This window comes from Myodes glareolus, chromosome 11 (assembly GCF_982192425.1).
Source record: "Myodes glareolus chromosome 11, mMyoGla1.1, whole genome shotgun sequence".
NCBI classification, from domain to species: domain Eukaryota; kingdom Metazoa; phylum Chordata; class Mammalia; order Rodentia; family Cricetidae; genus Myodes; species Myodes glareolus.
In genome coordinates this window covers 41,121,593-41,149,270 of record NC_142036.1, presented here as the reverse complement: position 1 = coordinate 41,149,270, position 27,678 = coordinate 41,121,593, and the positions used below count along the sequence as shown (strand labels likewise).

The following is a 27,678-nucleotide window of genomic DNA, read 5'->3' as shown; positions in this document are numbered from 1 at the left end:
AAGTGGTTTGGGAGCTGGGAGTTTAAGGGTGTGAATTTCAGGACGGTAAGATGACTCAGCAGGTAAAAGTGCTTGCTACCAAGTCTGACAACCTGAGTTCAAGTTCCGGAACCCACATGTTGGACCGAGAGAAGCAACTCCCACAGTGGCCCTCTGACTTCCACATCTGCATGCCGTGGCAGGTACACACCACACATACACATCATGCATGAGTATGAACACACACAAAACAGACAAACAAAGGAATTAGAGTCATAAATTTCAGAAGGGAGAAATAAGTTCAAGGGACCTACTATCCAACTAATAACGAGGCATTACATACTTGAGAATCATTAGGAGATTTTAAGCAATCTCACCCTTCCCTCAAATAAACACAAAAACAATTGAGCCTATTAGCACGTATATAAATGTAAAGCAATACACGTATTTTGTGTCTGTGCATATGTGTGTGTGGCATATGTATATGTTCATGTGGGTGTGATGCATGGGGGTGTATGTCTGTGTAGGCACATGCACAGGATGGAAGTCAGTGTTGACTGTCTTCTTTGATTGCTTTCCACCTTGTTTTTTGAGGCTAACTAATGTACATGTATTCTCATTTCAAAATATCATATTGTGTACAGTATATACATATATATTTCAGTAAGAAAATGTTTTTAGAAACTGCAGTGATGCTTTATACCCATAATCCCAACACCCAGGAGGCTGAAGTTCAAGTTCAAAGCCAGCCTGAACAGAGAACAAGACCCCATCTCACATAACAAAAATAATTTGTTTTTTTAAATACTAAAAATAAAAAATTTTTGCCTGAGTTTATACCACATATATAGCTATAATATTATATGCAGAATACACTCTACCACATTCACATTTTGTAATATAACATATGGTCAAACATGCTTTGTTTGTGTTACTAACTTTTTATTTGGAAACGATTATAGCTACACGGGAGGCATCTGAATGCAGATTGGCCAACAAGGAAATGATATCAGTATTTTGATGCTAACACACATCCTGCTTTGATTTCACAACATCCCCCTTACATCACAGAGACAAAAAGCCCCTATTGATACTAAATAACAAAAGGCAAAACATTGTTTTAAAGTGACAGCCCAGTGAGTGTGATCACCTCCTGGGTTTGATCCCCAGTGCTGATGAGAAAGGGAGGTGGAGGGAGGGAGGACTTGAGCTCATAATTCCTGAGCTTAGAAGAGAGACAAGGCGATGGCTCAGCGGCTCAACACACCTGCCACCCAACCTGCAACCTGAGTTCAGTGCCGAGGAGCCACCTGAAGCAGAGAACTGATATTCTGGCTCCAGGAGATCCAGCGCCCTCTGCGGCCTCTCCAGGCCACTCGGGTGCATATACCAGCACAAAGACACACAAAGACATAATTAAATATAATTTTTAAAAATAATGCAATTTTGCTGGGCATGGTGGTTCACACCTTAATTAGGAGGCAGAGGTAGGCAGATCTCTGTGAGTTCAAGGCCACTGTAGTCTACACAGCAAGATCCTCTCTCAAGAAGAAGAGGAAGCAGGACTGACTGACACTTTGATTCAATTGTACAGTCAAGTTTGAGGAGACAGAACTCAGGGCCTTGTACTTACCACTAAAGTCCCAACTCCTCTTGTCCCGTTCCTTTGATTTTTTTAAACAGGATCTCATTGTGTAGTGCAGATTCAAACTCTCTATCCCCACCTGCTTCAGTCTCCCAGCGCTAGGAATATAGGTGTGTGCTACCGTGCGTGCCTGTCCTGCAAATGTTCTTCTGGGTGCATTTGCAGTTTTTACTTATTAGCCACTTCTCACAGTACCTAGGGCAAGGTTTGTTATCGATGGGAGCCAAAACAGTTTTGTATCTCACAGAGTCTTCTTAGCCAGTTAGCTTTTGTTATCCATGTCATCATATATGATAGGCCATGACTTTTACCCTGTGCTCTGACTGATAACGTCATTACACGGACTGTCAGTGCTGTGCTTCTCGGAATTGCATGTGATTGTGTCACCAGTAGCTTCTTGGGACCACAGGTACTTAGCAGGCATTTTCTAGAATCATTCCTCTGCTCTGTCCAGACCGATTTAGAAGGCTGGAGCGATGTCCGTCCTTCCAGAGGACCTGGGTTCAATTCCCAGCACCCCACATGATGGCTCACAGCTGTCTGTAACTCCAGTTCCAGGGGATCTGACTCCTGCATACAGACATACTTGCAGGCAAGACTGATGAAGTTAATGCCAGGCAATATACAAGTCCAGGAAGCAGAGCATTCAGAACCACAATAATTGTAACATGACAAACTCAGACACATGACATGCCAGTTGTCTGGAAACCCCACCCCAGGGCATGTTGCATGCCAAGTGTGTCAGTGTGACATGTGGACAGATCAAGTGCAGATATACACTAACCAGGAAGGTTTAATGCTTTCTCTACTACTAAAAAAATATAACAAGTTGAGGTTCTAATTTTTCAATGACTTGACCCACCTTCTCTGAAGTTTCACATGAGGCTGAAGGTCTGGACTAGGACACCACTCAGACTAAGTGTGGATTCTGAAACACCGGGAGTGAGACAGAAGGATGGAACTGAAGCTGGAGACATACATGTCCCTGGCCTGGGGCCTGATGTGCTGAGGACAGAAGGGAGGGGCAAATGAAAGGACATTGTCAGGAAAAGTCAGAAGACTGGCAGATTGGATGCCGGCAGCAGATGTTGTGAGGAGCAGAAGCTGGGAAAAAATAATGCACAGAGGCTGCCACTCCTTGGCTGAGGAGTTACGCCAAGTTAGCATTTGTGTGATGCCTGAGCAGCGAGGACACTGGGCCATACCAGCCTGTCTGTCTATCTCAACAGTCAGGAAGGTGTTTTACCCCCACTTTTCAGAGCAGGAAAGCACAGCTCAGGAAGGTAAAGAGACTGGAAAGAGCTGAGTCAGGGTCAAAAGCAGACTTCTGCCACAAAGGCCAGAGGGAGACAGAGACACAGAGACACACAGAGAGACAGAGGGAAAGAAGAGGAAAGGAAGAAGAGGAGGAGGCTGCGAGGAGAGGAGCACTTTCTCAGGCAGGTTTCAATATGGCAAAGGCCAGGCAATATTGCCTCTTAGACATCAAAAGAGAAGTCAGGCAGATCTATGCTTTCTGGGCAATTGGATTGGGAGAGAGCTAGGCTAGAGTTGTGAACAAGAGGAATACCAGCTGCTGGAACCTGAAGAAAACCATGGGAGCCCAGGCTGTGTAAGCTGAGAGGCCCTGGCTACAGTCATAGAAGCGTGGGCTTCTTCTAAAATGTCCCTGTCCTGGAAGGAGACTCTCCTCTTGCTGGGTTGAAGAGAAAACAGTAGATTGGTAGTGCTTCGATTCCCAGCACAGACAGCAAGGCCTTATAACTGTTTGTAACTCCAGCCCTAGGGATTCAACACCTTCTGGCCTCCCCAGGTACTTACTGCATGCAGGCGGTGCACAGATGTGCACAGACATACAAGCAGATAAAACACACAGGCACATTGAGGGCTGGAGAGATGGCTCAGAGGTTAAGAGCATTGCCTGCTCTTCCAAAGGTCCTGAGTTCAATTCCCAGCAACCACATGGTAGCTCACAACCATCTGTAATGGGGTCTGGTGCCCTCTTCTGGCCTGCAGGCATACACACAGACAGAATATCGTATACATAATAAATAAATAAATAAAACACACAGGCGCATAAAAACAAATAAACACAGAAGGTGGCTACGATGTGAGTCCAAGGACATGGGGCCTTCAGTGTTCTTACAGTTGGTAGTCTGACACCTGACAAGACCGAAATCTCTCTGAAGGGCCCATGTAGGGCAGATGTGGGTAATTGCTCAGATAGAGAAACACGGTCATGTGGCTCTGGGCATTTCTGGTCACTGCCCTTGTGTTTGCCCATCCTCCGCTCTTCCTGTTACTCATAGATGGGGCAGAAGAACAGAGCACCCATGACTGTAGTCTGTCTTGTCCTACTCATTCCACCCCTCAGCTTCTGGGACCCTCAAGGAGTCCTCAACAAAGACAAACTAATTGCTGAGACAATTTTGGCCCTGATTCCCCAAGCAGAGCTGGGAGGAGACAGTGAAGACATGTCTGGCCACAGGGCTATTTACACTACGCCAATGTTGGCCTGTGTGACAGGTGCCCACAGCAGGGAACTATGGAGGGTGCCTGGTGCATCGCTTCCCCAAAGAATAGATTCATATTTGACCTGGAAGGCCAAGCTTAGGTTTATGAGCTGGCTGGAGGCTTGCCCCGGGTTTGCACACCTCAGGCACCTGGCTATGCCAGAGGGCAACCCCATTCCTCTGGGAGAAATGGTGTGAGAGCACATGACAGCCAGGACAGCCAGACACACAATGAGTTCCTGGATTGTCTCCAATTCGGAGCACTGTTCTTCCTCTCTTTTGGCCTATAGTTCAGCTGTAGAAGAGGGGGTGGAAATTAGTTTGTAGGGATGCCGTGAAGACTCGCTTTGCTGAAACAATGGCTGTCGGAAAGATCTTCAAAATTGGCTCAATCCAGGAGTTAGTTCTCCCTTCCTTCCCCTACCTTGCCCTTCTTTCTTTCCTCCTTCCCTCTTTCCCTCCCTCCATCCCTCCTAACTTCTCTCCCTTCCTCCTTCCCTTCTCTTCTTCCTTCCTTTCCCCTTAAGTTGCTTTAGATCACAGTGCTTTATTACAGCAACAGGGAGCAGCCGATACGGAAGATACCAAGTTCTTTCTTGTGGAATTAAAGCAAATTCTAAGCCTGTGAGTCCCTGAGCACAGCAGCCACTACATCCTAGCAATGATCACACTGTCCATGATGCGAACTTTCTCTTTGGTCCAGGGCCATGACCCCCTCAATGAGAATGGACAGTTCCCTCAAAGACGGCCCCCATCTGTTTCCTCGGAGAGACCTGAGGGCCAACGTCACTACAAATAGCGAGATGGAGAGTCTACCCAGTCACCCATGCCCCAGCCCTTCCTAGAGTAAGTCAGAGACACCACATATCACAGGGGCGGGAGCTAGCTAAGCCTGGGACACAATGCCCAGGCGGCTTCCAATTCTTTGGAAGAAGCTCTCAGAACAGCACCCAGCCAGAGATAATAATTCCTCAACTTGACTGGAATTTACATCCCATTTCTCTAGGACAGGGGACTAGTGTCTCAACCCAGGTCCCGGAGAATAGAAAAACCCTACCCCATTACAGCTACTCTCCAAGCTGAGGTCCTCCAAATTTTAAATACCTAAGCCAGAGCTCCAGAAATCCACATACAGACAGTGAATTACAGAGCGCTAGAAGCAGGAAAGGGTGGACTTAGGCGTCACGTCCTTCTGAACGATGGATATGGCATTCCATGACACCTGCAAGCATCATTAGGATTCACTGCAATACGAAGTTCTTCCAAATGCTCTAAATAAACAGCTGCTAAGGGTGACCCCAACAATACTGTCATTGCTGCTGTCACTTGCCCTAAGGCTCTATGCCCCAAACAAATCCTCACAGATGCAACTGTTATCTGACGTCACAGAACTAACTCCATCACCATCCTTATGGGACAGAGCTTTTGTTCAGTGAGTTGGCGATAAATCTTCAGCCACTCACATAGACCCTTGTCCTCTCAAGGCAAGATACTGCCCACCTCTGAAACACCTGTTCTTGATAGGTGTACCACTTGCAGGAAGGATCTTGGTAACTCCAGGCACAGGGCATTTTATTGCTGAGCATTTGCAGTTTCCAGTTGAGCTCTGCTTTCCATAAACATCTACCCTTTTACTTTTTTCTCCTTAGAACCCCTCGGAAACAGCCTCCCTCCTTCTGTCTAGGGCGATTTTTTTGAGCATGCCTCCATTAACACTTAGGCCTGGTTTACACACTGCCAACCGACCCGCCTGCCAATTTTGATGGGCAAGATCCTTCACGCACAAGTCACTCATGGGCTACAAGGCTGGCGCGCATACTCCTTCCCAGTCTAGTCCCTAGGTTGTGCTTCTCGCAAACAGGTCCAGGTCTTCCCAGGACGATCAGGACCAGACACACCGTGCTTTAAGTGCCCTCACTCTCTGCAGTCGTAGATGAGTTCTTCAGCCTTCTCGGGGCTGCATTTCCCCATCTGTTGCACGGGCTTCAATATCGTGCCAATTAAATGAGACGATGCAGGTAAAATGACAGTTTAGTAAGTAGCCGGCATCAAAGTTCACAAGATGCTGTCTTCCCTGAAGGACAGAGGGACAGAGTCCTTGGCCCCTCGAGAACCAGAGAGGGGGCCTGGGTTCTGAGGTAAATGCATCCCAGGCCAGGCAGATGGAAAGACATTTTCGTGGCAAACAGCTGGAGCCCACCACTGCAAGTGGTGCCAGCCCCGCCTGTTCCAGCAAAGGGGCCTTGGGGTTGACATAGCCAGTGCCAAGCCTGATGAGGCAGCTGCCAACTTTCCAGTTCCCCCAGATGTCTGTCTTATATGGAAAGTCAAAAATCTGGCCTCAATCAAAGTGGCTCTCGAGAGCGGTGTGTTCCCAGACTTTGGCAGGACACTGAAGAGACTCTGGGCTGGGACCTTGTACTAACTCCCAAGGGGTCAGGAAGGCAGGGTTGGAGCTAAATCCCAGAGGTCACAGGGGGACGTGTTGTATCAGTCACTCAGAAGGAGGGCCCACAGTGGGTCTAGGCTGACTCCTGGAGCCATCTCCCTGAGGAATAGGGCTCTGAAATTTCTCGGGAAGAAAAGGGAATTGTCTGTGCTGTTGGAACTATGACTTCAAGGCAGTCCTTTTGTATGTTAGAAATAGTGGCACTGGGGGTTGGAGTCAGTCGTTAAGAACACTGGCTGCTCTTCCAGAGGTCCTGAGTTCAATTCCCAGCAACCACATGGTGGCTCTCTACCATCTATAATGAGATCTGGTGCCCCTTTCTGGCCCGCAGGCATGCGTGCAGACAGAACATTGTATACATAATAAAAAAAAATAAATCTTAAAGAAAAAGAAATAGTAGCATTCCACAGTGACTGTCTTCCACAGTCGGGCGTGGAGCCTTGAAAGACCGATCTGACCTGGGGGACGTCATGGAGTCATGTGGGTCCCAGGCTTCCCATTCTGTTGCTGCCATCATGACTTGACTCCGCTGGGGAAGACAACGTTTCCCTTCAGAGACAGAGTCCCATTTTATCAGAGGACAAATAAAAGTAAAGTCGCAAAGGATGAGAATGTTCTCGAATCCAGAAGTTCTGCTTTTCTGGCCAACCATCGCCCCAAACTCCTTCAGCAGCGTCTTTTGTTCTCCGGTGCTTGCACAGTAGCTGGCTTGTCATGCCACTTAAAGGGACAGCCGTGCCAGCCCTGGGGGCAAGGTGTGGCGCTTGATGTCTTGGCAAACTGTCAGCACGAACAAGGTTCCTTAATGTCCTGCCTCTTCCCCAAGCAGGGTGCTGCTGCAGTTTCATTTGTTGGAAATGTTTACGTTGCCCTGGTCTTTGTTATTTCTTGCTCAGTATGCTGGAATGCTTGCCATTCCAGGGTCTGTACCCTGCTGCCCAGCTTGCTGAGCTGTGCCAAACACTGGGGAGGGTGGGAGAAGGTTGGGGCACCACCTGAGGGATGGAGGGAAAGAGCTGAGCTTTAACTGTGCATATGCAGGTTCAGCCTGTGCTTTGCACCGCCGCACACATGTAGCGCAACTGCTCCAGAGATCTTCTCCCATCTCCACTGAGGCTGAAGTCCAGGCTCTGACTGGTCAAAGATGGCCAGCTCCGCTAGGATCAGGGTCCTTGGTCAACCAGTGGGGCTAAACTCACAAGACTGGCATACAGCCCAGCCATGAGAGGGGCAGACAGGCAGGCAAACAGCCCCCGAAGCATAAACGTTGGCCTTCTCACTCATTCCCACCTTCCAAGTGAGGATGTCTTTCACAACTGGTATTACGGTCACTGTGCACTCCAGCCTCTGCTTAAAGGAGCAGGCCAAGTATCTCTCACCAATGACAGCAATCTTTAAAGCCTGCATCTCTGCATCCTGCCCTCTGTTCCTGCTCAAATCCCATGACCAGTAGACATGGCATTGAAGAGAAGAGGCTGAGCTGGGTGGTGGTGGCACACGGCTTTAATCCCAGCACTTGGGAGGCAGAGGCAGGTGGATCTCTGTGAGTTCGAGGTCAGCCTGGTCTACAAGAGCTAGTTCCAGGACAGGCTCCAAAACTACAGAGAAACCCTGTCTTGAAAAAAAAAATGGCCTAGCATAGAACCTATGGGAATTCTCTCACATAACTTTAAGTCACTTCTAGATTGATTATAATATTTTATGCAATATAAATTATGTGCAAATTAGCACCGTGTAGTTTTTAGGGACTATGACAAGAAAAAGTCTTGTGTGTTCAGTAGAAACCCAACTATACAGCAAACGAGGTGTGAAGTGAACGGAGCTCACGTGACTGCTGTAGACACAGGATTACAGAGTGGGGGAGGCTACAAAAGCACATGATCACACAGCAAGCATTTCATTTCGTGTGGGTTCAGCATCAGACTCCGCGAGAGGCAAATTCAAGTTTTACTTCTCGGAACTCGGATGGTCCTTTAAATATTTTTTTAAATTATTTACATTTTCATTAATTTTTGCATATGGGCATGCGTATATGTGTGAGTGTGTGAGCATCACACTGGCCGTGTGGAGCTCACAGTACAATGCATGAAGTCGGCTCTTCCACTGTGTGGACTCCACCGTGAAGGATTGAATGCAAGTTGTCAGACTTAGTGGCAGGTGTCTTTACCTGCTAAGCCATCTCACTGCCCTCTCTTTTAAATATTTTTGACCACCTGAAATTTGTTGAGTCTGCAGTTACAGAATTGCAGCTATGGGGAGCCATCTATAACATGTACCATGTAGTCCCTCTCATGTAATAACCAAAGCAACCCTGTAAGGCTGACACTATTACCCTTCAGGGCCAGACTTCACAAGGGAGGGGACCAAGGTAGAGAGAGACGAGCAAGCAGGGAAGAGACTGGCTCCTGACGTGTGTTGGATGCTAAAGTCTGAACTGAACACCACCCTTCGCGGGTTCCCAGAAACACACCATACTGTGAAACCATCTGCACTCACGTTTAGTGTGGAAGATGTAGTTACCGTGGCACTGTTGAGTCTGAAGCTTGTGACAGCCCTGCTCCTCCCACCTTTGGGCTGTGCTCCAGGCCCCCCACAAAACCAGCTCACAGAGCTGACTGCTGACAGGTAAGAAGAACACACGCCAGGCTCAGGCTCAGGAATGAGGCCTGGGGGTGGGGGTGGGGAGACAGATTGAGCAGGCAGAGGCCATACTTAGGTACAGACACCCGATCACCCCTCCAGACAACAGGATAGGATCTCTAGGAGCAGAGTCAGTGACTTTTTGCTAACTGAATCCTCAATACCTGGCACGTAAGAGATATCCAGCTAAGCCTGGCATGGTGGCACACATCTTTAATGCCAGCTCTGAGAAAGCAGAGGCAGGTGAGTCTCTGGGTTTGAGGCCAGCCTGGTCTACAGAGTGAGTTCCAGGACAGCCACGGCTACACAGAGAAACCCTGTCTTGAACAAACAAACAAACAAACAAACAAACAAGCATCCAGCCCATATCTGCTGAATGAACAAATGAATGAATGAATAAATGAGTATGTGTCGAGTTTTAACCAACCATCCAAAAGGAGACAAGGAACTGGGGCTCTCACACCCTAAGGTCAAGGGCATTTTCAGACAGGCACTCAACTTTGGTCTATGAGGGGAGGAGGAGGCCTAAGGCTCTCAGAGAAAGGAAGGAGACATTCTAGGTTCCTGGGCCCTAGGCATGGGTGTATGTGAGAGGGTACAAGGGGCCCATCACTGTCTGAATCCCTATATAATCTACTCTAAAAGTGGGATCCCCACAGAGACTGTCAGGTTGAGCACAGACCCAGCTGCTGGGCAGAGGGGCTGAGCGTCTCCTTGAGGTACATCTGGAAATATGGCCTGGCCTTGTTGAGGGGACAGAGCGCTTCCCCCAGCCCTCCACCTTGGCACCAATACTCACCTGGTCTGGGTGGGCATGGAGTACATGAGATCACCCCCCAGAAGGCCCCCACACTGCCACAGCAGTCCTCCTGAGAAGTCAGCTCCACCAGGGGGTTAGCACACTGGAAAAGAGACCATAGACGCCTCCTGTGAGAGCGGCCGTCCGTGAGCCAAGGGTCCTAGCCTCAGCTCACAGAAAGCCAGTATTTTTCTGAGTCCAAACTCTAGCAGGCCTTAGACTGCAGGTACCAGTGAGAGCTCCTCTACAAGGGACTCCTGTGGTCCCCTTCTGTGTATCTGGCTCAGGAAGGAGACCCTGCCTCTCCACGTTCAGCACCCTCCCCCTTTTAGACAGAGGCTCCATAGCTTAGGCTGGCCTTGAATTCACTATGTAGCCAAGGATTACCTTAAGCTTTTGATCCTTCTGCCTCTGACTCCTAAGTGCTGGGATTACAGGCATGCACCACCAGGCCTGGTTTATGTGCTGCTAGGGATCAAACTGTGGGCCTCCTGCATATGAGACCAGCACTCTACCGACTGAACTACATCCCCAACCCACTCAGGTACTTTTGTGCTGTGGATTCACCCACATGGGAAACGGAACGAAGAAGAAAGAGAGAACTACAGACTGGGGAACCATAGCTGTCCTGGACGCCTGAAGAGCTGAGATGGAAGCTTTGTCCTCACCTGTCCGTTCACAGTGCTCAGGTAACACCGGCCTAGAAGTCCCTGATGCCTGGACAGCACTGGGGGTGGTGGCCGAGGGGCCTCTCCAGCCTGAGCAGGTATGCTGTTGCTGGCCCAGTGGCTGTGGCTTGGGCTGGCAGGGGGCCGATGAGAGGCTCTGGTCTCCACACTGTTCTCGCTCAGCACAGGATCCACCTCCCCCCGGACCCGTGCCACCTGGTGGATCTGCACAGAGGCCTCGGGCGGATGTTGAATATGCACCTTCACCAACGAGGGGTTCATAGAGGCTAGGCAGAAGGGCTGGAGTCAGAGCCAAGAAGCAGGCCACTACCTCATTTTTCTGCCCTATGAAGAGCGCTCACCACCCTAGGTCGGGCAGTCACACTCCAGACTGTGTGAGTCTCCAAAAGCCCCCTTCCATTTCGTTGCCTGTTTTGTGGAACCAGAACAATGCCCCGCCCCAGACGGGAGGAAGTGGTAACTCCTTCATGGAAGGCTCTGCAATGAAAGCTACATGGTTCTTTCTGAAACGTCCTCTGTGGCTGTGTGCAACCCTGAGTACCATCAGACCACAGACAAGTCACGATCAATGAATTCCTTCATAGGTACTCTGGGGTCAGGGCCCTTCCCAACTCCTATAGAGTCCTGTATGTTTGTACCTTGAATTGTGACCTATTAACCAAAGGCAAGGAAATGAAATACATGTAGAATTCTACCCCGGCCCCTTACCCCTCTATTGCCCAGGCTGGGGAGGGGAATGGTTATAAGCTGTGCTGTCTTCCACAGCTCAGGGCACACACACGGAGGAACTGTGATGGAAGGCAGACATGTAGGGGATGCCGTGGAGACTTGTACCCACCCAGCGTGGTGACGGTGACAGCACACGCTCTACCTGATGCGCCTCACGGGCTGGCTGCCCCACACTGCAGGCACTCACCAAGCTGGTTGGAGAGGGGCAGCATGAAGGTGGATTGCTTCAAGGGCCCTTCCAGCAGGGTTCTCTGGTGGGAGCCTCTCCCTGGAGGCTCCCTGCCAGGCTGTGGGACAGGCAGATGGCAGAACTTCCCCGTGGAGTTGGCTGGACACCAGCACTCGTCCCGGCCAATGCAGCGTCCTCCATTCAGGCAGGGGATCTGGCAGAAATCTGCAACGACACTCTAGGTGATTGACAGCTGGCCTCCAGTTGATGACTAGTAAGCAGGGAGGTGGGGGGCTTGGAGGGTGTAGAACCCCTTGAAATGTGGGGCCTTTCCTTGAACAAAGGAAAGTAAAAATAAAGAACTAATAACTAGCCTTTCAGAGAAATCTCCTCCTGTCTCTCCTGCCCATTAAAGTAACCTGGAGCACAGGCAGGGGAGTGGTTCTTCCCTATCAAAGCAACTTGGACTCAGAGAGGTTGTGTGACTTGCCTGGAATCACACAGCCAGACTGGGACAGAGCTGGGATCACATTCACTCATTGCTGTGACGTATAACAACCAACAGAGCTACAGGACAAGAGGTCCCACACCAAGGAGGCCCCGAGAGGCAGCCCCGCCCCCACCACCCCCACCATGCCAAGACCATCTGCAGGGTAGGGGACTCACAGATACGGAAGCCAGACTTGGGGTCATGCCCGTGGCCACCTTGGCTGTAGAGGGTGGTGGTGTCGCCCTTCTCACAGCTGTTGGCACAGCGGCCGCGGGCACAGGTCTGCTTGCAGATGGTGGGAGTGAAGATGACCTTGATCTTCTTGATTTTCTCGGTGAGGTTCAGCCCTGCAGAGAGAGGGAGGGCTTGGGTCCTGGACAGAACCAGAGCATAACCCTGATCTCCAAGCCTGGTGCAAAAGGTCCTTTGACTGAGAGCGCATCCTACAGCACCTGCTAAGACCTGGACAACAGGCCTGCAGTCACGGTAGGGTGAGGGTGTCAAGAAGGGACCAGAGATGCCCCCCTAAGCTCATCCTGTGTGCACACTGATATGTACTGCAACGAGAGGAGCCACTCAAAACTGCAGGGCAATTCTCCCATGTCTACCGGATATTTCATTTCACGGTTGGACCGAGGTGGAGCGATATCCAGGGCACCCTCATTACACAGCCAAAAAGTGCAAACCCAAGCCTTGAGTACAAGGGTAGGGAGGGGAACATAGCTCCGACGGACAGAGAAGGGGTTCTCTAGGGGAAATAGAGGCAGAGAAGGCCTGAGGCGTGGCTTGAATCAGGTTTGGAAGATTTGGTTACCAGCTTCAATTAGCAGGGGGTGAGGATGTCAGTAAAACATCAAGGAGGAAGTGAGTGCTGCAGACAATGGCGGTGTGTGTGGCGGTTTGTGTCAGAAACGCTGGGGGTTTCCTGGAAGACACAGCTGGCTGCACTGGTCCAGGACTGGCGTTTGCAGAAAGGATAATGTGGAAATGCATGAGTCAGGGAATTGAGGCCCTCCAGCCGGATATGGAGGAAGCAAAGGCAGGCAGAGATGACAGAGCAGGAGACGCCAGACTGCCGTCAAAGTCCTAGGGTTCAGACGGATTAGTTTGATGCTCTGGAATTTGGCACAAAGCAAGGGCACCAACACTGTTTGTCGATCGGCTGAAAAAAGTGAAGGACAAAGTGACAGCTCTGTCCTTTGAGAGTGAGCAGTGGTGGGGCAAGAATGGGTCAGATTTAGATGCTCTGTTCTCCTAGGTCCAGACGCAGGGCGACCTTACCCCAAGAGGGTGAGAGGTGGTTCACATGTGATCCCGGTTGGATGTCATCTCTCAACTCCAGTCCTGGTCCCGAAGGCAAAGCGTTGGAAGTCAGCTGGCCATTGGCACCGGTGGCTGGATAACGCCGGACAGTCCTGGACAGCCCTGTGTGCTGCTGCAAGGGCCGGGTCTGGCTGAGGCCATTCAGGGTCCTGTGGAGATGACCATGGCCTGGGGGTTTGCATCCCAGGGGCAATATGTCTTGGCCCTCCATCATCTGACCGCCCTCAGCCCAGCACTTACACGAGAAGAATGCTCTCCATTAAGATGGCTTCCCCTCATGCATACGCCGCTGACTCCTGGATGTATAAGTGCCCAGATAAAAACCTAAGGGTGGCCAGACTTCAAAGGGGGGGGGGACTTACCCCTATTGGAATTCTTAGGAAACCCAGCCTTGAGACAGTCACGAAACATCAGACTGTCCTGTGTAGCTCTGGCATTATGGGAGTCTTTGACCACTCAAGGGTCAGCCCAGCACTGAAACCACGGTGTGTGCCAAAACCCTGCTATTTTTATCCGCAGTGCATAAGATAAATTCCAGGAACATGCGCATGCTAGGCAAGCACTCTATCATTTCTACATCTCTAGCTCTATTTAAAAAGTTTTCCTTTGAAGCTTGCCCAGGGCCAGCCTCAAATCCACTGTCCTCTTGCCTCCCCAGTGCTGGGATGACAGGTGCTTCCCCACACCCGGCCTGGCCACTTTCCCTGATAACTCTCTATGTAAATTACTATGTGGAATTGGCGAGCATCAAATACACATGCATAGGTCATTCAGGGGCAGAGCCTAGGATAATCTCCCAATTAATTAATTAATATAAAAACAATGGAACAACCATATTCAAAGAGAACAACGAATTCATTATCTTCCATCCCAATACAGCAGATGCTTTTGCCTATTTTTCTAAACTTTGCTCACACATGTGATTTTATAAGATTATCATCAGCTGTAGATACAATATTTTTACTTACCATTATGCCCTGTTTTATACAATCGCACATTTCCCCTTATTTATCATTTCCCCTGGCCTGTGGTGGTTGGTCTGAATCACAGCTTGAGAGACATACTCCTCCTATTGCGTTTTCAGATGGCTGCTTTTCACTGTGAAAAAATCTCCCACGTGCGATCTATTTTCTCCTGTTAAAATAGTCCCCGAGGGCCACGAAATGGCTCCGTGGCCAAAGGCACCTGCCACCAAGCCTGACCACCTAAGTGCTATCCCTGCAACGCACGTGGTGGGACAACAGACCACTGCAAGTTGTCCTCTGGTCTCCACATGCACACCATGCCCCCCACACAAGCAAATAAATAAATGGTGTACAGGAGCATATGCACACGTGTGCGAACATGTGTGGCGGTCAGGGTTTGACACTGGGCATCTTCCTCAATTATTTTACACCTTACTTTTCTGAGATAGGTTCTCTCACTGAACCTGGAGTTCACCAGCCGGGCTAGCATGGGTGGCCAGGGAGCCCAGTGTACCATGCAGAGCCAACGGACACATGCAGATGGTGCAGATGGTGATGATGATGATGATGATGATGATGATGATGATGATGATGATGATGATGCTCAGGGCAGGGAGCTCCGTCTCCACCTCCCTAGGGCTGGAGCTGCAGGTGTGTGAGCCCATACCTGGCCTTGTTTTGTCCCCCCCCCCCCACGATGCTTGGGCTTGAACTCAGCTTCTCTCGCTTGTGTTAGTAAGCCCTTCAGCCACTGAACCATTTCCCCAGCCCTCGAGGTTTTTAATAACCACTTCTATTTATCCATTGTGCTTTATGTGCTTGGAAAGCTTTGCATAATAAACATTTTGAGAACAGTTATGACGTTAGGATAGACTCAGTTCCTCAGGCTACCAAGACTATCAAAGATTACAAACATCAATAGCTTTAATATATCTCGGTACCTTGTTTTCTGAAGGGGTCACATCAAAACATGTAAGTGTCACCGTGTATACATGTATCAAACATTACATAGAACCCCAGGCATATACATAATATTATGAGTTTTCTGTATCAGTTAAAATTTAAAAGTGGGTTTATAACTTAATAAAGCACATAAGTGTACCACACAGAGCACACACTCGCCAGCATAACCTATAATAGTAATTATTGTTGTCATCATCATCATTATTGAGAGTTTGTTGGATAGCTCAGGCTAGCCTCATAATCATATTTTTCCTTTTGAGAACTGGGATTATAGGCATGCACTGCCTATTACTCCCAGCTTTATTGTTAAATTTTGCGATACAATAATTGAATAAGCATAATAATGGCACTTCGATGTTGCTTTTCTCTCCTTTTTAAATTTTAATTAAAAAAATTATTCTTGTGTCAGGTGGCAGTGGCACACACCTTTAATTCCATCACTCAGGAGGCAGAGGCCGGTGGATCTCTGTGAGCTCAAGGCCAGCCTGGTCTACAAAGCTATTTCCAGGACAGCCAGTGCTTCACAAAAAAACAACAAAAAAAACCCACCTGTCTCAAAAACAAAACACTATTTGTGTGTGTATAAGTGTGTGGCTATGTATGGGTATATCCAGATGAGTACAGCTACCTGCTGAGACCAGAGGCATCATATCCCCTGGGGCTGAAGTTACAGGTGACTGTCAGTCAGTTGCGGTGCTGGGAACTAAATTGTGCCCTCTGTAAGAACAGTCTGTGTTCTTAACAGCTGAGCCATTTCTCCAGCCCTCCCTTCTTAAAAAAAAAAAAAATACTTCTGACGTTGAAATGTTGCTCATGGATAGATTTGTTGCTTGTTCTTTGACAACCGTCTGGATTATTTGTCTCATAAACTTGAGCAGCTCTTCTGCGTGTTTGTTATTGGACGGCCTCTATTGTAAATACTCTAGCATCCTGACAATGGCATGAGCCACTGTATACACAACATCTGGACCATGGTGGGTGTGAGGCCATGTGAACATGGAAGCTGAGAGGGGCTAAAGATTCACCCAACATTATATAATCGCTAAACCAAGACACTGGGATTCTGGATAGGCCACCCTGACTCCAGAGCCCGTGTTCTGTGTCAGCCCAGACGCCAGTGGAAGCCAGCCTGTACTGAGAGCTCTCTGCACCTGTCAGATCCTACCCCCTTCCTCCCAGCTGGATTCTGTGTCCTAACAGGATACAGTCTGGGGCCCTTGCCCCCTCCTACTCCAGAGTGGTTGCTTCCATATGCGCTAAGCCACAGGCACTCTGCTGACAGAAGCTTGACTTGGACAATATCAGAACCGGTTACCTCATCTACCCCGGCCCCATGGCACAGGCCTTGGCTCCTGGGAACCTCACTGCTGCTCCCTCTAGAACCCTCAGCAGCAAATCCTCTTCCTGTTTCCAGAGATCAGAGGTTGGAGTAGGTGAGGCCCTGTGAGCCATGCGGAAGTTCTATGAGTGATAATGTCTGGAACTGAGATCTAAATCTCTCAGGAGAAGATCAGCACCACTTGCTACATCAAAAGCAAAGTCCTTCCAGTGCTTCCGAGAGACTGTCCAAGAGAGCTCTGTCAAAGATCTTCAGGGTCAGCTAAATTACTTCTCAGAGAAGAACACTGGGCAAGTGAGCCTGACTCCCCTAGTCAGAGAACCTGGATACTCAGAGGAGAGAGGAAGGGGTTTGGAACCGAAGGACGAATATGACCTCTTCGCCGCAATGCAGCCTTAGCGCATTGCTTAGCTCCTGAGCCCATCGTTCTCAGCAGCAGCAGGGTTAGAATATCTACTTCACCAAGCTGTGGAGAGGGCTGAGAGACTATGGAGGCCATGCAATTACTTTTACTAAGCCAAGTGAGTGCTCATAGGAGGGAGAAAGCATGACGGGATTTTCAAAGCACGTGAACGAGGGCACAGGAGAGTTAGCCACAGTTCGGACTAAATAGCAATGGGAAAGTGTGACCAAGTCACTTAAAACTCTTCTCCAATTCACTGTCATCCACTGATGTGAAGTTAGATGACAAACATCCAAAAGGTCCACTGATTGCGAGACTTACAGCAAAGGAAATAACGAAGCCCTAGCTCTCCCGTGAGAGCCCAGGCACAAGCTGCTAGGCCCTCCTGTACTTAACTAGTCCTCGGAGGTTGCAGGGAGCGGAGACATCATGGAGGGCTACAGTCTCTTGACTCGCCTCTGGCCTCCCGGCTGGGGTTGCCATGACCACTGACAACTAGGCTGAGATGGAGACGGAAGCTGGGAGTTTGTCCCAGTCATCCAACCCTGGTATTATCTGTGTGTTTGCCCTTATACATACCACGACTCGAGTCTTGGTTGTGTGGCTTGCCTTGATCTCAAGATGTGGGGCATTACGACAAAGCCTGACTCCATGGTTGATCCAGTGTCACCCTCAAGGATAACTGAATGGTAGCTACAAAGGCAAGCAGAGCCTCAACAAGAAGGTGACCGTCACAGATAACAGCCCCTAGGGAGAGGTGGGTCTGCTAAGCCTTACTGACCCTTCAGTGTCAGCCAAGGACAGCAATCTCTAAACCTCCTAGACACAAGGATGCTATTTGCCATCTCCCTGGGCTTGTTCCAAGGAAGTCCCAGCAATGTTGATGCAACGAATCAAACCAGCTATCTTCAGACTCCAGGATTTCATGGGTCAGCTGTAGTTTAAATGAATTTGAGAGACCCACATAAAGTTTCCAACTTTCTATTTAAGCGGTGTAGTGAGTAATATTTTTTATTTTATTTATATGTATGTATGTGAGCTTATGTGAGTTTATATAAACCATGTATATGCAGATACCTACCTGCAAAGGTCAGAGGGTATTGGATCTCCTGGTGTATGTGAGCCACTTGACGTGGATTCCGGGAATCGAGCCCAGGTCTTCTGCAAGAGCAGTAAGTGTTCTTAGCTTCTGGGCAATCTCTCTTGCCTCAGGGATTTTTTTTTAAGATTTATTTATTTATTTAATCTATCTGTATGGTGCTCTATGTGCATGTACACCTTTATGCCAAAAGAGGGCATCAGATCCCACTAAAGATGGTTGTGAACCACCATGTAGTTGCTAGGAATTAAACTCAGATCCTCTGGAAGAGCAGCCAGTGCTATTAATCACTGAGCCATCTTTCTAGCCCCTGGAATATTAATCTTTACTGTTCACCCGATTGTATTCAAAACACCTAGAAAACCAATGAGACATGCCTCTGCGAGTGTCTATGAGGGTCTCCAACTATGATTAGATCATGAGTACTCTGACCTAATCATGGACTCCTAATGCAGTAACATTCTGGGAGGTAGTGAGAGTTGGGAGCAGGGGTCTCTCTGGGGGAAGTTAGCTGGTGGGAGTATATCTTCATGGGCTGTATCTCGCTATGGCTTCTTTCCCTTGACTCTCTTTTCTCTGCTTCCTGTCCACTCTGAAGAAGTTGCAACGCCAGCCCCTGCCGATGTAGCATTCTGCCCAACAACCAACAAGCCCAGAAACATGAAGACCAGTGACTGAGGATGAGTTCTCTGAAACCGTGAGCCAAAATAAATAATTCCTCCTATGTGTTGCCTCTGTCAGATATTTTGAACAACGACAACAAAATCAACCAGCATGGATGGATGTGATGCTAACACACGCAGGAATGCATACTGATCATTACCACCATAACTTCATAAGGAACAGACTTTCAGTTCTAAACATCAGTATTTGCATAGGCTTAACTTTATGAAAATCTCACTGCTAATACTTTAATTTCTTTATCACTTCACAGACAATGGAAAGTCTGCCACAGGCTGGTACCAGGGATGCCCCTGGCTCTGCCAAGAGAACCTTCTGACTTCTAATGCTGGAAATCTTTCAACAAGCTTAATGAGAAAAGTGCTCCCCCATCAAATAGTCGGGACCTGCAGGCATATAATGAGGCCATTCAATTAAATGTGCAGGTGTCTTCAGACCCTGCTCCCCACACTAAGGCTTCAGTGATGTGAAAGCGCTCAGCCTTCCTGCTTAGGAGATGGACAAACGAAAAACAACCCACCACAGCATGCTTTAATCTACCAGACTAGCCAAATTCCCAAAGTTTAATAACATACATGTTGTTGAGACTGAGAAACAGGCACCCTCAGCTGTTGCTGGCAGGGCCTGAGCTGACAGAGCTCTCAGAGAGCGGCCCTATGGTGCCGGCTCTTTTGGCACAGTGTGGGAAGACTTTGAGTCCTATGGTCCACCTCTGAGGCTGGGGTGCTGCTGCTTTCCTGTCCCTATGGAGGCTGCTGCTTCCCCTGAACTGTAAGGGTGGTGGCCAATCTCTTAACCAACTGTGATTTCCCAGTCCCTTTTTTGGCCAATGGGAACTGCCTGAGAGGGTCTCCTCACTGTGAGGACACAGCTGATGACTGCACCCAACGGGTGGCCACAGCCCCTTCCTCTCAAGGTAGAACAATTTTGAACACTCCGTCCTCAAACAAAGCTTGATTTCCTGGGGACTCCTGTCCCTGCTTGGCTGTCTTCACTGTCCTGCTTCCCTCTCTCCTTGGGTCACTTCTTCACTCTGAAGGACCAGTCCCAGAACATGTGTTTATGTCTAGAATGACGCAAACATACACTTTCCAGAGCAGCATTGTTTTGAATTAGCAATAAATATGTTTTGTACGGAGTAGAAGCAACTGAGTGGCCTCCGGTAGAGGAGCGGTTAAAGCAGAGATGGCCGCAGGATGGAGCCAGGTGTCTTAGCAGCTCTTTCGTATCAGGAAGGAACACTCTCCAAGACATATTGAAATGTGGAAACGAAGCAGCCCAAATCCAACCTCCTGGCTGTTTTGTACAGGCTGTGACCAAACAATGGTCTTTACATTTTTAAACAGCTGGAAAAACAGTTAAAAGACTGTTTCTTGACATGAGAAAGTGATATAAAATTCAAATGTAAGTTTCCATAAATAAAGCGTCCCTGGAGCGCGGCCACTCACTGTCTAAGGCTGATCTTGCTCCTCAGCAGCCCGACTGGGTAGCTGCAGAAGCCATATGTCACAGGAAGCTGAAAATATTTACCATGTGGCCTTTTATGGAAGAAGTTTGCTGACTTCTGGTATAAGGGACATGTAAAGTTGTAAAAAAAAATACTGAAAATATGGATACATGTTGTGCATATTCATAAAGTAATCTTAGAAGGAAACCTGGAAAATTAATAATAGTGGCTGCTTATGGAGGAGGAGCAGGAAGTGGGAACTCAGCTCACCTGGTATGAAGGCTTTTTGTTTGCTTGTTTTTTTAATTTATTTTATGTGCATTGGTGTGAGGGTGTCAAATCCTCCGGAACTAGAGTTTCAGACAGTTGTGAGCTGCCGTATGGGTGCTGGGAATGAACCTGGGTTCTCTGGAAGAGGAGCCAGTGCTCTTAACCCCTGAGCCATCTCTCCAGCCCTCTGATATGAAGGTTTAATGACCACTTCACTCTCTGTACCTGTAATATACGTCATACCCACCCTCTTCTGTGGGCCTCTCTAAAACCTGGTCCCCAGTATATACACACAATCCCTACAAACAAACAAGACAAACAAACAAACGGGGATGTATGAAAGGTTCACGACTGCGGAAGGTTGCAGAATTCATGACGCACAGAAGCCTGAATCCCCTCTTCATCCTGAATCCCCTCTCCGTTGCTGATTATTTCCATTTTACAGATGAGGACACTGAGGCTTTGAGAGATATAAAACAGGCTTGGATCCATATTTTGGGAGCCTCTTACACTTCCTTTAGGCATTCAGGAAGCACTTACGGGGCTGGAGAGAGGGCTCAGGGGTCAAAAGTGCATGTTGGCTCCTCTGTCCTAATGTTCATACCAGGTGACTCATGACCACATGTAACTCCAGCTCCAGGGAATCCCATACAGTCTTCTGGTCTCCTCGTGTGTGTGTGTGTGTGTGTGTGTGTGTGTGTGTGTGTGTGTGTGCGCGCACGCACATGCAGAAATCAAGTAAACTTTTTTTTGGTTTTTTGAGTCAGGGCTTCCTCTGTAGCTTTGGAGCTTGTCCTGGAAACTAGCTCTTGTAGACCAGGCTGACCTCAAAATCACGGAGATCTGCCTGCCTCTGCCTCCTAAGTGCCGCGATTAAAGGCGTGTGCCTCCTCTGCCTGGCTTTTTTTTTTTTTGAAACTCTTATAACTGCCTATCATGGGCCCCAAAGATGACAAGCGCTCTCTTTCCTCTTGGATCCACTGGACACTGAGCCAAGTGACTAGCACTCAGCAAAGGTGAGGAGAGCCAACATTAGTCTCAAGGCACTAACGGTAGTGGTAGAGAGGGGAAGGCTGGAGGCCAGATAGAAGGCTTTGGCTGTGGTCTGGGTTGCGGGTGACCAAGGATAGGACCAAGAAGAAGGTATGGGTTCTAGAGCTATTTCAGAAGTAGAGATGTAGAAAATCCCTAACGAAGGCTTGCACATGGGCGTCTGGGATGGAAACGTGCTCTGTTTTTGGAAGCAGAGACTGACCTTGAACTTGTTATTCTGCTGAGGATGATCTTGAACTTCTGACTCTCCAGTCTCCAGTTCTCAAATGCTGGGGTTGTAGATTAGGAGTCCAGGTTGCAACCCAAGAGAAATGGGTAGCAGGGCTCTGCTTTGTAGTGTGGCGTGTGGTTAATGCCTCAAGTTGGCAGAAACCCAAGAGGCCAGTCAGTGTTGCAGCCACAGTGGGGGGAGGGGGGGAGCTGATCCCTCCAGGGCAGAGACTGTGGACCAGGAACCCCTGCTGAGCTCAGGCCCAACTCTGCAAACACCTCCTGACTGAAGGGGGAAAATCTGCTAATGAGCAGCATGGCCTCAGTTTTAAGTTGCATTCCATAAATCCTCCAGCCTCCGGCGCCTGCTGCCACTTGTCCGCTAGTACACGGTTGAACAAATGAACAAGCAATAAATTAATATCAACGGAAAAAATGTGGCAACAGATCGTCACGCTTCACTCAATAGTCCAGTTCACTCTTTCCATGGGCGTGTGTGTGTGTGTGTGTGTGTGTGTGTGTGTGTGTGTGTGCCTAAAGCTGGGTGGGTTTGGGCTTTTTGTGTTTTTCTTTTTCATAGACACGCAGGCGGTCGTCTTAGCTTCTGCTAATAAAACTGTTTCTAGCTAATTACCATCATGGGATTAACCGCCTTGGTAGCTCGTAGTGTTCTTTGAGATTCCCACATGCTCTGACACCTAAACATGTTGAGAAACGTAAGAGTGAGGAGAGAATACAGAAAGGCGTTGAGGTGGGGGCAGGGAACATGGCCTAGCTTAGAGGAAAATCAGAAGAGGTTGTGCCGCTGGTGACAGCCAGAGAAGGGGTCAAGGAGAAAGCAACAGAGAGGAGGTGGTCACAATATTCTGCTTCACCACTGCAGGCTCAGTTCCTTGCAGGTCAGCATCCCTGGATCCTCCCCTTCCAGATTGGCTCCTGCTTCCAGAGTGTCTGGAACCTCCAAAGGCCCAAGGGCAAGTCTGGCAGATTGTTATCCAGTCCCCTACTGGATGACCAGGCAGGCCTCACACCCGCACCAGGATCAGACGGCCCCTTGCCATGCCTCCAGGGACCTATGGTAGGCACTCAGGTGCGGTCTTCTCAGTGGGCAGCTCTTAGATGGGGACCAGCACCTGTTGCTGCATGGTGTACACTGGCATAGTCATTGCTATCACCGATCCTGAGAGACCAAGAGCCCCTCCTCCAGATGTGTCTTCCTGGGTGTCTCAAGATCATCCCTGTTGCTGCATGGTATGTCCATTCATCCAAGCCTTCAGCCCCTCTGGTCAACCCAACTCAGCCCAACTTGGCTGCCTGTGAGCCACACTCCCTGCTCTGAGGCTCTGGGCCTCTAGTTCTTTCCATGGCCACACCCAGGTCTGAGAGGACTACGGGTCTGGCTCACAGACCCCATGGGATGTCCCTGCCAAGATTTGGGTTAGAGGTGCACCAAGCGGGGCAGTCTTTCCTAGCCAGAACCACTCCTGCTTGGCTTCCCCGGCAGTCGGGGGAGAACACATTTCCAGAAAGGTTCATCAGTGCCAAAGGGAGGTAGCAGTTCTGTGTATTCTAGGGAATGCTGGGGAAGGGGATGCCCAACTCCTCACTGAGGCCACATCTCTACCCTCAGGACAACCCTGAAGCAGGCGCTGCCTCGGTTTCAGAGGAGGATTCAGTGATGTGGAAGATCCTTGTCCCTCCTCTCTGCCAACTGCTGTGCATTTTTTAAAGCCAGCAGTCTGTCTTGTAGGCCAGGCCCTCAGCATGTCAATCACCTTTACTCTCTTCTGCTGCCTGGAAACCAGGCTTACCCCAGGGGTGCCTCAGCGTAGAGGTAGGAAGAAAAGGTAGCTGGAGGGGGCTGTCCAGTACCCAGGAAAAGCCCTTCACTTTCTACTCAGCATGCCCAGGTGACAAACTTTTCAGGCAATGGGCATTTCATTCTCCTCCAAGAGCTTTGAGCCAGCCTCTTTCTGGGCCCAGTAGGACCATCCTGGAGCTGAGCCAAGGACACAGACTCTCCAGAAGAGAAGGAACTGAGTCTTACCCTCTATATCTTACAGAGACTCAGAACATTACTGGGAACCCAGTTGCTGCCCCCAAATATTGATTACATTGCACTTTAAACTTCTTCATAATTTCCCAAGCTCTCTCTCTGTTGGAGTCATGTACCCATCCCTGGAAAGGCCTTGTTTCCAGGACTGGGCCAGTGACATCTGGAAGACATCTCAACTCATAGGAAATCTTTATTTCCTGAACTCATAGTTCAACCTGGCTAAGATGTGCTTTCGATGTCCTTGGAAGGTGTGCAGTCCCATTGGGCACTATTAGAAGGGCACCTTGCCCTCTGAGACGGGGAGGCAGCAGACCTAGTAAACCCGTAGCCACAACTGAAGCTGCCTCACTACTTGGACTAATTCTCTTGTCCTCTGTGAAGATTTGTCACTTGAATTGGTTTAATAAAACACTGATTGACCAGTAGCCAGGCAGGAACTATAAGTGGGGTGACCAAACTAAGGATGATGGGAAAGAGAAGGGTGAAGTCAGGAGTTTCCAGGCAGAGACAGAGGGAACAGGAGAGGAATGTGCCATGTTAATAAAGGTATCAGCATGTGGCAGAGCATAAATAAGGAATATTAGTTAACCTAAAATGTTAAGAGCTAGTTAGTAATGATCCTGAGCTATTGGCCAAACATTTACAATTAATATAAGCCTCTGAGCGAATATTTGGTACTAAGTGGTCAGGACAAAAAAGTTCTACCTCTGTTTACATCCTACTTCCTTCAGGAGGCTGCTGCACAGTACCAAGGTATGATGACCAGAATGCAGGCTAGATTTTAGCCTGTTTATCCTGTTACTTTTGGTGCAGTGCCCAACACAAACATCCACACCCAGTGGCCCAGGAACTAGGTCCTGCATGTGAGCATGTCAGAAGAACCCAAGAGAAGAAAAGCAGGATGTTACAGGGGTCAGGAAAGTCATGGCCAAGTAAGTTGTCCAACCCAAGTACTCCAGGCCTCCTAAACAAGTGTGGCCCTGAGGCTGGAGTTTTCTAGAGATGTGGAGCGTGAGCTGGAATAGGCAGAGAAAACACTGACCACAAAGGAACAGATGCAGCATGTGCTGGTGCTGAGGCCCATGTGGAACAAGGACTACCCAGTCAAGGGGAAGCAGGATGGATAGTGCAAATAGCTAACTAGAAGGCTGTCCTCTCCTAGAAAAAAAAAAACTGGCCTCCTTCTGGGCTCTGCCAGGCTGTGCTGAGCATTTCCCATTCGCTCATTTAATAATCATTAAAGTTAGAACACAGATCTTCTGCCTAGTTTACAGATACAGCATGAGAAGCTAGGCCAGGTGTCTAAGGTTGCACAGCCAAAGAGAAACAGAGACAGGCAAACACTGTTGGGTGATGCTGTGTGGATCTACTTTGCATCTGAGCTAAAGAAGGCCTGGTTTGGACCTCATCTTATAGAACTCAGCATTAAAGAGAAAGCTTGAAGAGGTGTTGTGCCACCACCCTGACCCCCAACCCCCTCCCCCAGAAACTAATAAGAAGATCAGGATGCTCCCTCCCTTTTCTTTCCCATTGGCTGCTCTTCCAGATTGCTGGGAGCTCTTAAGAGAAAGGCACGAGGCCAAGCCATCCAGCACTCCTTATTCCTGCAAAGAAAGAAAGAAAGAGGGAGGGAGGGAGGGAGAGAGTGAAAGAGAGAGAGAGAGAGAGAGAGAAGGAGGAGGAGGAGGAAGAGAAGGAAGGAAGGAAGGAAGGAAGGAAGGAAGGAAGGAAAGAAAGAAGGAAGGAAGGAAAGAAAGAAGGAAGGGAGGGAGGAAAGACAGAAGGATGAAGGGAAGGGCAGAAGGCAGACAGGCAAGTAGGCTGTCAAAACCCCACCAGTGTCTGCTTAAAGCCCATCCCCTTTCAAACATCTCCTCCAACCGGCCTGAAAATCCACTCGGGACACACATGGCAGAGGGGTGAATAGAGACTGAACCCTCACATCAGGGCTTATTTAGTTTGGATTCTCTTTTGGGAGATGAGGCTGTGGGAGCTAATTACACAGCAACTCTCTCTTAAGATGGGTTATTGTGGAGCAGACTTGTGGGAATGCTGAACCCAACGGTCAAAGGTCACATGGGTGAGCTCTGTGTGCTAGTGAGAGACTGTCTCAAAACACAAGGAAGATGGCTTCTGAGATGCGACCCTCAAGGCTGCCCTCCGGCTTCCACAAATCCAAGCACATATGTATACACATATCCCTAGACACATATACATAGAAATCTATGAGGGAGAAACCATAGGTGCCACTGAGTGAAACATGAACACTCTTTATTTAATGAGGGGGGAAAAAGGTCTTTGCTGAAGTTGCTAGGATTTACAAGGCATCTATCCACAGGATTACAAAGAGGGAAAAAATATCAGCCCCATTTTTGCTGTCACCTCTCAGACTGCAAAGGGCATAGCCATCTTTCTCCAAGGAAGGAGCCCTGGAAGCGTGCCGCCTCACTGGCGACTTGGATCCAGATTCTGACAAGTAGCTCTGATGTAACCCAGCACACATGGGTGGACAAGCGAGGCCGTGGTCAGAGCTGAGGCGCCAGGAGGAAAGCGCTGTGTGGGCAATCGGCGGGGAGCGCTAGAGGTTTTGATTTATAATCTTTGTTTTGCAAGACTCGGGGATTTTTCCCTTCAAGGAGCACTCAGCTTCCTTGAATTTTAGACCTTCCACAAATATTGTTTTAGGAGAAATGAGAAGAAGAAAAGCCGCCCCCAAATGCCTGCTGCGGCTACTCACTTCCACCATGAATCAGAAACCCCAAACCACAGCTCCGGGGCTCACAGGGGAGCTAGGCATTTTCACAGTTCGTTACTGGGAAGCATTTAGCAACCGTCGGTGTCATTTGCAGACAGACAGGTGGACACGCAGACACAGACATCCCTCTGGGTCTGGAAGGCAGGGAGTCCTGGGTTTGCACACTTCCCATTCTCTCGTTCTAACCCATTTCTAGAAAATTGCCCGGCTCAACTTCGGTCTCTCCCTCTCTTCCTAAGGGAGTGTGTGTGTGTGTGTGTGTGTGCTGACCCCACGAATGCCACACATAGAGACGAATATATATTTTAAAATCTCTTCTCTCTCTCTCTGTTATCCTAACACTACTGGACTTTGCTGAAGCAGTTTTCACCTGGGAAGCACTCACTGGCTTTTCTGGCAGTGCCCAGTGAACTAACCTAACTGATGGCAGATTTACGGATTGAGTAACTGGAAAAACTACTGGGCCCATAAATCAGAAACTTCCTCCACATGCCTGGCAAGGGGTGAAACCTGATATAGATGTGAAAGCCTTCAGCTCGAAAGGTTCTTGGAGCCTGGGAAACCTCCGCTGGGACTATGGGGGCACCAGCGCCCTGTCGCTCCCCGGCCAGGCCCTGTTCACACACCGAGGGCTTTGCCCGCCTTTTCTCTCCTCTTGCATCTTTGATCCTTAACCTCTTCCTTCCAAATGAAAATCCTGGAGGCCTAAGTCCACCAAGTGCAAGTGTGTTTCGGGTTGACACAGACTGCCCTCGGTGTCCTCACTGAAGAGTGACCGTGATAGAAAAGCCTGCTCACAGGACATTGTGAGGATGCTCAGGTGCTGGAGGCCCTTCTACCTGCTTGCGGGGGGGGGGGGGGCGGGCTGACATCTCTCTCAGGTCACACTGGGCCCTGGGGGGCTTCTTCACCCTGGATATTACCCCAGCGGGGAATTCCAGGAAGAGGTCAGAGGAAGGAGGAAAATGAACGGAGGTCCCATCCTTAGCCTCTAGACAAGAATGGTAGAATG

At 49.0% G+C, this 27,678-nt stretch overlaps 1 protein-coding gene across 4 annotated transcripts in view; it reads right to left on the bottom strand.

The window, feature by feature from the left end:
• Positions 1-27,678, bottom strand: part of Ltbp2 (latent transforming growth factor beta binding protein 2) — an 82,884-nt gene that overhangs the window by 31,808 nt on the left and 23,398 nt on the right. For all 4 annotated transcript variants that reach the window (XR_015739215.1, XM_087911640.1, XM_087911643.1 and 1 more), the window contains exons 4-8: positions 13,384-13,574; positions 12,279-12,449; positions 11,631-11,837; positions 10,694-10,980; positions 10,026-10,128 (exon numbers count right to left, since the gene is read on the bottom strand). Coding sequence is in view for 3 of the 4 variants with exons in the window: in XM_087911640.1 (XP_087767766.1) it covers positions 10,026-10,128; positions 10,694-10,980; positions 11,631-11,837; positions 12,279-12,449; positions 13,384-13,574 (959 nt within the window). In the remaining variant the exon portion in view is untranslated. The remainder of the gene's footprint in view (positions 1-10,025; positions 10,129-10,693; positions 10,981-11,630; positions 11,838-12,278; positions 12,450-13,383; positions 13,575-27,678) is intronic.